The sequence below is a fragment of the Pseudomyrmex gracilis genome, unplaced genomic scaffold (assembly GCF_002006095.1).
Source record: "Pseudomyrmex gracilis isolate BER0280 unplaced genomic scaffold, ASM200609v1 scaffold_491, whole genome shotgun sequence".
NCBI classification, from domain to species: Eukaryota; Metazoa; Arthropoda; class Insecta; order Hymenoptera; family Formicidae; genus Pseudomyrmex; species Pseudomyrmex gracilis.
Genome location: NW_018021075.1, coordinates 66,923 through 77,819, shown reverse-complemented (window position 1 = coordinate 77,819; position 10,897 = coordinate 66,923). Strand labels below are relative to the sequence as shown.

At 30.6% G+C, this 10,897-nt stretch overlaps 1 protein-coding gene across 1 annotated transcript in view; it reads right to left on the bottom strand.

The window, feature by feature from the left end:
• Window positions 1-1,401: 1,401 nt before the first annotated feature.
• Window positions 1,402-10,897, bottom strand: part of LOC109860870 — an 11,035-nt gene continuing 1,539 nt past the window's right edge. Inside the window, exons 2-5 of the mRNA XM_020440264.1 lie at window positions 3,631-3,759; window positions 3,086-3,417; window positions 2,041-2,401; window positions 1,402-1,503 (exon numbers count right to left, since the gene is read on the bottom strand). Of these exons, the coding sequence (XP_020295853.1) occupies window positions 2,151-2,401; window positions 3,086-3,417; window positions 3,631-3,731 (684 nt within the window). The 5' untranslated portion in view covers window positions 3,732-3,759 and the 3' untranslated portion in view covers window positions 1,402-1,503; window positions 2,041-2,150. The remainder of the gene's footprint in view (window positions 1,504-2,040; window positions 2,402-3,085; window positions 3,418-3,630; window positions 3,760-10,897) is intronic.

Here is a 10,897-nt window from a genome sequence, read left to right as displayed (position 1 = left end):
TGCATACTTTTTATGCATTAAGTGATGCAGTTTTGTATTCTGTTTAAAAATGTATTAAAGGTCTTAGGTCAAAAACTGATTAGTTTAGAAGTTATAAATTTTGTTCCGAATTCCCATATATACGACACACTGTGCGACAGTTTAAACTGTCTATTTTAAGACACCATCATTAAATTTAATGAAAAAAAAAGTTTTAATTCATAAGTTTTAGCAAATATGACAACAAGAAACTTACTTTTTTCAGAAAGTAATTTTGCTTCAGACGAAAACGACCCATGTCCGTCTGTTGAGGGTTAAGAATAAGACGCAAACAATTAAGTTATATATAATGCAGTAAAAAAAGTGTTTGTCAAAACCATATTCTACAAAAATGTGTGATATCCGAACAAAATACCTTTTCAAAAAAGGTAAAAAAAGGCGCCAAGTACATGCGCAACTCGTATCTCTAGAAAAGGTATTACTATCAAAATTTTCTTTTACAAGATTTATTCTACAAAAGAAATGATATCAATAAGTTACGCCAAGTAAAATCTTTTACTTTGTCTTTAGTTTTCGGTGCAGCCGCGCCAAGTTTTTTTACATTAAATATTTTTTATTTTGAAACATTCCACATAAGTTTTTGACATTTCACACAAATTGAAATCTATATGTATGATTCGACATAGTTTAAGATGTTCCACGCAAAGCGAAGTCATTTCTTACATCAATGAGTGCTTTATATAAAAAGTGCAGTGGTCATACAATATTTGAAACTTTTTATTGATTTAAAATATTTTCTATTTTACAACGTATAAACAACTTACCAAGTTTTATATATTTTTTATATTTTTGTAACCATGTATAAAAGATTTTACTTGACGTAACTTATTGATATCATTTCTTTTGTAGAATAAATCTTGTAAAGGAAGATTTTGATAGTAATACCTTTTCTAGAGATACGAGTTGCGCATGTACTTGGCGCCTTTTTTTACCTTTTTTTGAAAAGATATTTTGTTCGGATTTAACATTTACATGACGTTTAATTTATATTTATTTTTATGACATGTTAATTTAACTTTTATTATGTATTTTACAGTAATGTCATATTTATTAATTAATTTTACAGTTAATATCATTTTGATGCTAATGTGAAAAACGTTCAGTTAACGTTTACTTTAAATATATATTTTATATTATTATTAATTATTTTAAATATATTATTTTTTAAATATATTTATTATTTTTTTAATAAGTTAAGTTTTAAATTTAGTTGAAAATCATTTATTTGACACTTATGTAATGTTTACTTACTATTTATTTTACATTTATTATCAATTTCATTTTCTTTTACATATTAGACGTGATCAATTTAAAGAATATAAATTCTGACTGTATTGTCAATAGCTTATGTTTATTTAAATATATTTTCAAACAGTCAAAGAATGGCTTACAAAAAGAAAACCTTACATGAAATCTTGTTTTGTCGGCATATCTTCGAGTCTCTTCTTCATAGTGTCCAAGTCTCTGAAATGTACAAAATATATTTCTTTTTATATTTTAAAAATAACTTCTTATTAGGATTTATCGAAGAATATCTACCCAGATAGCCAACAAGTTGGCAACTTGCCACAAATATTGCTCAGAAGTTCAGTTTCAGCAACGTAATAAATGTTCTTGCCAGCAACAGTTTTCAAAATATAATAACAGCAAGTTCGCAACAACTCATCGGCAATAAACTTATATAGTACTATTTTACTTATTATTAAACTTATATTATTTTTTTCAACTTATAAATAAAACTCATTGCTCACATATTGCTGACTCACTTGTCACAAACATTGGCTACAACAAATTGATTGACGATAAAACTCAGCATATTAATACTGAATTGACAAAAACATTTTTGTTGCATTAAATAGAAACAACACAACAGCAATTGGCGAGCAACTTAATCTATACAATGATTTGCTTTATATTGAGTTTTCACATTTGGCTATCTGGATATTTACAGAGTAAAATAGACAGAATATTTTTTATTAANTAAACAAAATTCTTACGTACCGAATTATTGCATTCCAATCAGCAGAAGGCTCACGTTGTGCGGCATTTGCTTTGTAATGATAATTTCTTTAATTAAATAAAAACTCATTAGAGTTATTACGCTGCTGCTGCTAATATTGCATGCTATTGCTGTTGCACTTTGGAGACATTTTTAGTTCAGTAGTAGCCCATGTTGCTGAGCACGTTTGTGGAGAAGTAAGTTGTGTAATTCCCGAATGTCTTTCGGCAGATTCGCTTGAGTGCGGCAACTGTTGTAGTGTTCGAAAATGCAACAGCGGGTTGAAAACTGCTGAGTCATTATTCTTAAACACTCTTTCCGTTAAGGCAGAATGTGATTGATTAGTGCTTTCTGGTTGCTGTTCTGTAATAAATGTGATTTTTTATTGTATATAAATAAATAAGACATGTATTTAACTTGGCGTTAGCAATGATATAAGCCAAAATTGTTCATAATTTAGATTTAAAATGTCTCGATGTTCTACATAAGCTCTGAATTACTGTAAATTAACTCTATAAACTGCTTTCATTTTGATACAATGATGCTCGGCTTTTGATCATAAAATATAATTCTAATTGCACTGTTTATATCAACTTTAGAGAATAATCAACTTAATAAAATGCCGAACTTCAGAAAATTAGAAACTTAATTCGAAGTTTAAGTATTATTACATATTAAAAAACGCAGCTTGCACAATTATGAGATGAATCTTGAGATTCAGTTAAAATTATATATTTTTGGGACAAAACAACTTTAATTACTATACACAAAAGCCTACGAGATTTTAGGTATTTTCTAGAAATCCCGAAGATTTGACAACTCTAAATGACATCTTTTAAATAGCATTTACTGAAGAACACTAATTTATTGATTGTTAGTTTGAAGAATTTCTGAATATAACAGTTTTTACCATCAAAAGTCGATTAATTTAAAATAACATTTTGTTTACAAGATCTTATGTCAAAAGCCGAAACTTATGAAAACTAAATTATAAAGAAATTGTATTTAGTTAATTGTCAGAGAGTTTTAGAATATTAAGCTACATACCATCAAGTGTAAAAGATGTAAAAGGCGTTGAAAGTAGCTGCTTGTATCTGTCATTCTGACTTTCATTTTGTTGGAGAGATTGTTGTTCGAAAACAATTTCTGCAACTCTGTTTTGAGATTCGATGGTTCTTTGAGATCCTACAATATTTGGTGCTGCGTTTTCATCGTGCTCTTCAAATGATGTGTTGTGAATCTCATCGATATCTTTCTGAAGATCTACTGATTTTTCTATAGCTTTTTGTTTTGACTTATTGACTTGCGAGTCGTTCTCACTCGAAGTGGTCAAATACCGTTTCGGTTTCGTTACAATTCTTACAGGACGCCTTAGGTTTCTGAAATTCAGTGATTCATTAGTATAAATATGACTAATATGATATGTTTAAATTACCAATTTCAGAATATTAAGCAAAAAAATGCTAACAAATTGAAAAATAATTCAAAATATCAATTGTGCTTATATTAATAATCTAATTCTTTTCATTAACGGATTGCCATAATATAAATAAATAAATAACTTCTCCTGGAGTTTTCAATGTCGCACTTACTGACTTAAGCGAAATTGTTTTACTCGCCCATATTTATAATTGCCTCTAGTGGTTACAAAAACCTGTTTGCGTTTGAGAGAATTTATCTTTTGTTTATCCATATTTTGACCACTTTCGACAGTTCAACCGCAGAACTGTCTATAGATATAAAAACCAGAAATTTATACCTTCACTTTGATAAATCTTGTTCAATACAAATTCCATTTATTAGAACTACACTGAAAAAAAAGATATAATCACTATACATTTTTATCATTACCTTTTGCAAATGAGTTGTTACTTCTATCTACCATCAAACATTTAGCCACGTACAAATCTTAGATTTATTTAATGGTTACTCGTGCGATGTTAAGGTATGACAACTCTTGATTAAACGTATTTTATGTTTTTTAATCGCATACACAGGATTTATAATATAATTTAATTGTTTGATCAAAGCATTAATAAATATACAATTTTTTGTCTGTAAATAATAAAATTTTAAAAAATAAATAAAATTATTCTAAATTTTATTTTTGTATATAATTAATGTCTCATGAACAAATTGTATATTTTTTAAATAAAATATGATATATATATATTGATATATATATATCAATGAATATGAGACATTTAGAAAAAATTTTTTGATTATTGATGACGGAATAATATTTATTAGTTTTGGTTAATGAAAATCATTTCTTTGCATCTTATTCGATTTTTGATTACTTTCTTTAAGTTTTATTTGTAATAATAATAATTTAATTTTCTATAAGAGAACAGATACAACATATTTATCAGCAACCGGCTGATCGTTATTCAAATCAGTGTTGGAATCAGAGTCATCATCAATAATTTTCCAATATGGCATCATGTAACATTTAGATTGTACAGCGGCGTCAATGAATCGTTTCGTGGACGCGGGGAGCTACGGGGGAAGGGGGACGGTATTCCCTAGCAGTAATTGGTAAATACTGTAATTGGTCAATTCATCGAAATCTGCTACAGTTAGTTAGTGCGGCGCCCGTTGGCAGTACTTACTCCTAGGGAATACCGTCTCTCTTACCCCTAGCTCCCGGGGCTACGAAACGATTCATTGACGCCGACTGTACGTCGGTAATAAATATTGTACAAAAATTGCTTGATAATAAAGAGCATTTATAAATTCCTAATGACGATGACAAAATTCCGACATCGTATAAATCTTCCATAATTGCGAATTTCTTTACGACAAAATAGTATGTTTCGTTAATTTTAAGTATATTTTCAACGACACATATTGTATAGCCCTTTAAAATACAACATTTATTACTGAGTGAAGTGACATTGAAAAACATGTTTTCAATTTGTATCTTTGTGTACTGTTGACAATGTCGAAGCGACAATCCCACTAAAAGAGGACCTTCGTTATGTCTGTCGAAAATTTTTATAAATGTTGTAGTAACATGTGTCGGACGAAGCTCTTTTCGTATATTATTTATTTCTACTTGTCTCAAGGCAAATTGTTGCAAAGCAAGGTGAGGTTTTTGATAAGATCGTCTGAAAAATGGCATATTATTTTCAAACTTGAAAGCTGAAAAACTATCAAGAGGTTCACGAAAGTGTTCCACATCTTTGACTAGGTGTAATAATGCATGTATGTTATATGAAAGAAAAGAAAGCTTATAAAACACTTGGCATTTTTCCACAAATTTTCTAATGGCTACTTCTGCACGTCGTAATAATGTTCTTGAAGGTGATTTACTACAAAGCGCACTGAATTGCTGAATGTAAAAGAAGTGGATATAAGCTTGCTTTTTTAACATGCTATACATCACTACAGGTCCGGTATATAAAATGAATTGTCGGCTCTCAGTTGCTTTGTATTCTGAAAAGTCACTTAAAGATCTAGGTTTTCTGGCGAAATCTCGAGGACAGTAACAAGAAAGAAGTTTAAGTCGCTTCGATGCCAACTCTACATTTCGGCCTGATAATTTTGTTTTCTTTCTATATTTGCCCGTAATCCACGCATTTAGCAGTTTTTTACTACGCCTAAGCATACTAAGTGCATATACTCTACTGGGACTTGTGTTACCATCCCCATAGGTAACTTAGACAGTGGACTACGTCCTTTATGATGATCGCAATCTATCATTTGAACATACTCATTATCGGTTCTTAGACAATGATTTGTACCTAAGAAAATCATTCGTTTCTCATATCGGATGCCAGCAACCCAGCATTTTCCACATGCATGGCTAGATGTATGTCCATAATGGTTTAATAACCAAGCTCGAGCTGGAGCATTTGCAATAAATGCTCTTAGTACAATAAGGATTTGTTTATTATTAAATGTTATATCGTTACTTGCAATAATTTGCTGAACATCGGCTACAAACTCATCNATAAATAAATCGATATTAGCTGGCTTTTTATTTCCAATGTAAATTCCCACTACTTGAGGTTTGCTATTCGGTATGTTANTAACTGAAATTTGGATTGGCCAAATCTGCATTTTCCCTGTTTTATTCAAGTTTGCACCATCTATATTCCAGTCTACTTCGAGGACAGGAGGAATCTGATTTGGAAAAGTTTCTTTTAGAATATTATTAATAGCTACTTCAAAGCCAATATGAAGATATTGTCCAGGATATATTGTACGAACCGGAATACTTACACGCGGAGTATTGAATAATGAACGAGAATCTTTTGGAAGAAAAGAATGACATTTATGAGATTGTAAAGCATCTAATATTACATTCCCCTGTGTATGAATGAGCTTACATTTTATGAAAGCTGATGCTAAGGACTTTTGAAACACCTGATTTATGGATTTATAGATATTTATAGATCATTTATAGATATGTTACGGTCAGTATGATAAATCCGGTTAATATTAATAATTACCGGTAAATATTAATAATCGCCTAAGTATTGGGTTTATGTGAATAATGAGTCTGTAACCGTAACATTTACCGGGAAGTATTAATACTAACCGGCAATTATTAATACTTCCTAGTGTAGTCTGGTTAATGTAATAAAAAGTAATAAAAATGTACTTCTATCTAAACAGAATGATTATATTATTTGCATGTATGTATATTAAAATCAACAATTACATATAAGTTACATAACAGTTACATAAAATAGTAAACACAAGAGTCAAATTAATTAAATACAAAACTTAAAGAGAGAAAATCACAAAAAACATTTTTTTGTTATTAGTTATTAAAGTGAAAGTAAACCTGCTACAAAAATTTAAACTATAAAAAATGAAAATTAAATTTAAATCATAAAGTTATTTATTATTTATTTTTGCAGGAAAGGCTTTTGTGGCACTTGGAATGGCAAAGAACGCTTGAGTTTTTACATTTGCAGTGATTTGAATTACATTTGCCTGTACAATTACAATGTCGAAAGTCTTGACCGCCTAAATTCGAATCCTTACGAGCACATTCTCTCAGACTTATCTCAATATCGGGCACTTCGTTTATTGAAATAAAAGTTTCTTTATAAATGGTGAATTCGTTCCTCGTGTAAAAGTGGTTTAAAATACCATATTTTGTTCCTAGTTTATAAAGACTTTTGTTCTCGACAAAAATTATAATAGCAATAATATTTTTTCGACTATCAGCCTTAGCTCTATCCACTTCCGGAATCCTGATTCGAACACTTTGACCTACTCTTGCAACAGGGAATTTAGCATTAGAATGCTTTACCATTTTGTCAGCCTGCTTTTCGAGTGATTGTTTAGCAGAATTTCGAGCCTCTTGAATTTTCTGAGTGATTTTGTTAAGTAAATATTCATTTTCTTTATTCTCGTCATTTTTTTTAACTTTATCCTCTTTTTCGTCAATAATAACTATTTCTGAACCTTTATGTTGGTGGTTATTAGAGGCCTGACTATTATTATTATTATTATTGTCAATATTTAGAGCTTCGATAGTCACGTTATGTGTAAGTAACTACAAGTTTTCATTTAAATTATCAACATTCATATTACTATCATGTTGTGTTTTAACATTGTCATCATTTCGCGAGTTCATAGTCTGATCACATTCAGCATTCTGAGATGCAGCGTCAGATTGATCTTCTAAAATTGCTTTCAGATCTTCTTCACTTGTAAAAAAAAAATAATAAATAACAGAAACGCTCGCTATGTAAATACAAATAAGCAAATAAATAAGGTCACATCGAGCCAATAAAAGGATGTTAATATAATAAAATAAATAATTTAATGAACACGCTTTACATAAAAAAATATAATAATACGAAATATTTTGACTCTTACTTGAGCCTTCTTCAGTCGTGAATATTACAGATTACGCAGTATACAATTGATGTCAAATGATTAAAAATAGTCAATGTTAAAAATCATCGCAAAAGTTGGCTGTTGTAATGGATAAAATTACCTTGAGGATGACATTTGGGATGCCAGATAGTCAGACTCTGATTATTAAATTATTTATTTTATTACATTAGCATCCTTTTATTGGCTCGATGTGACCTTATTTATTTGCTTATTTCTTCACTTGTGATTTCTGATAATACATTAGCTGGCAAAGATGTTTTTAAACCTATTTTAGCTTTACAGCCAAACATAGCTTCATAAGGACTGCGATTTATTCCAGAGTGGTGAGCTCTATTTTTCATAAATTGAATAAATTTTATTCTGTCCGGCCATTTTGTTGTTTTATTTGTTTCTAGCCATGTGAATAACATTTTCTCTATGTCCTGATTCGCACGTTCAACTGAACCTTGTGATTGACTATGTCTCGGTTTACCGTGAACAATTTTAAGCTCATTCCACATTCCGCAGACTTCTTCAATAATTTTGTTAAGTAAATTCTCTGCCATTGTCACTATGTAAAATGCATGGAGCACCAAATATTGTAAACAAATCTAACAAATGATACGCAACTTCTTCGGCTCGTTTGGTTTTTAATGCTCTAAGCTGGACAAACTTTGTAAGATGATCTTGATAAACCATTATGAATCTGTAATCACCATCTGCTTGTGATTGGATGTCAATCAGATCGATTTGACATCTTGAATTAAATTCACTGCTTTTAATGGGTTTAACAACGAGTCCTTTTTTGGAATATTCATCTTCTTTTGACAAGATTCACAAAGATTTAAATAACTCATGACTAATTCTACAGTGATGTTCTTATATTTGATGCGAAGTTCTTTCATCATTCTGTTTCGTTCTCCATGTCCAATAGAAATATGAGTTTCGTGAATTATATCAAAAATCTTTTCCAAAAATGTATAATAAATAATGGGATCTCTTTCATTTTTTACTGGCACGACGAGTTTTTCTATATTACCAATTTTAACAATATCATACCTAGACAGAAAATATGAGTCTCATAAATTATATAAAAAATCTTTTCCACAAACATATAATAAACAATGGGAGCTCTTTCATTTTTTACTGATACGAGTTTTCCTACATTACCAATTTTAACAATATCCCCAGACGGCACAATGATGTATTTAAGATGTCTTGAAGATATCTCACAGAGACTTTGAATGTGCAAAAGATATCTCGTTAAGACATTTTCGAACGAGTAATGATGTTCAAATAATATCTCAGGGATATGCCTGAGACTGCTAATGTCCACATCAAAAACATGCAATTGATATCTCTTGCAAAAGTTTTAAAAATGAGGGGAATTTCGAGATTTCACTCGAATTAGTTTTTGAAGGCCTGATACAGCTCGCCGATCAACCGATGAACTCCATTGAAAAGGACCGGACCTGAAAAATCCTAAGGTGATTAGTGAGATTTGAACTCGAGATCTCCGCAAGCCCATATCCGCAGCCCCTGCACTCAGTCCGCGAGACCANTTGCTTCTTACTAAATTATAATTGTTTTTATCTACTTATTCTTAAGCTATTTTACACATTTTGTTTATTATTTATTTTAATTATTATTTAATAAAAATATTACAGTGCAATGTATAAATTGCAACTTGAGAATTGATTTTCATATCTCGCGCAAAATATACTGTGCGAAGATTTGTGATATCATCAATAAATATTTCAAAAATATTATAAGATTATCACGGGAGTGTAATACACTGCATTCAAATTTCCTATACATTAAGCGATGTCTTTGAGATATACTTGAAAGAAAACAGTACTAATATTCTTAGAAGAATATCTGTGTGATATTTCAGGGATGTGATATCACATGATATCACGAAAATGACGTAGAAACGATATCATTTTACAATCAAATGATATCATGTGCCGTCTGGGTCATACCTAGACAGCCGTTGATATTCTTCAGATGTTTTGTTTGAAGTCTTCTCTTTGGTTGTTTTGACTTTCATCAAAAATGAATTATATTCATTTCTTGTGAACAACTGATGATTTTTCCTTTCTTAGATTTAAGCATGTTAACTTACGTGTTAAATCGAGTCTTCATTATCTCTAAATCTCCCATTATGGTAAATTAATGTCTAAATACACGAAAAGTTTGCTCGCGCACAATCGTGCACATCACGCTCAAGTGAAACAAAACAGCCTATCTCGAGTGCGTAAATATTTGGCACTGACGAGTAGCTCGCATGTCATAATACAAGCGACACAGCAACGCCACAAGCAATGCTGAATCGGAATTTGTTATTAAACCAACAATAGGCGGGAACTTTTAATATTAACCGGTTAATGTGACAACATTTCTTAAAGTTATTACTTTTACCTCGTAATTTAGTTTGTATTAATAATAACCGGTAATTATTAATAATTACCAATTAATTATACTAACCGTAACAGATATATCATCAATAGTACTACAATCATTGTCTACGGTTGACAAATTAACTTTGTAATTGTCTTTATTTTCGACATACATGACTGAGTCACTGGAAACATTTTGCTTACTCCTCAACTCGACATTATGGAACACTACCTCGTTAGTATGAATATCTTTGTCATTCACTACGTCTAGACGGCGTAAATTGTTCAATAGTACGCAGTTGCTCATTAGACGTTCTTTGATAAAATTTCTTGGTAATTATTTAGAAAGCGGACTTCCTCACCGATTTTAATGAGATTGAAATATGTTGTTAAGGACGTTGTTCTGAACAACTTTTCCCTATACATGTTACCACCGGTCGGCTTTTGTTTTCGAGTTATAAACAAAAGAAAGGGTAAATGTACAGAAAAGGTCACCCCCCTCCGATTTCAATGAGCTTGACATATGTTGTCAAGGACACCTTCCTGAGTAACAATCCGTAAATTTTAGCCGTCGCTCGTTGTTAATAAAAAAGTTATGAACAATTGAAGTTTGAAAACT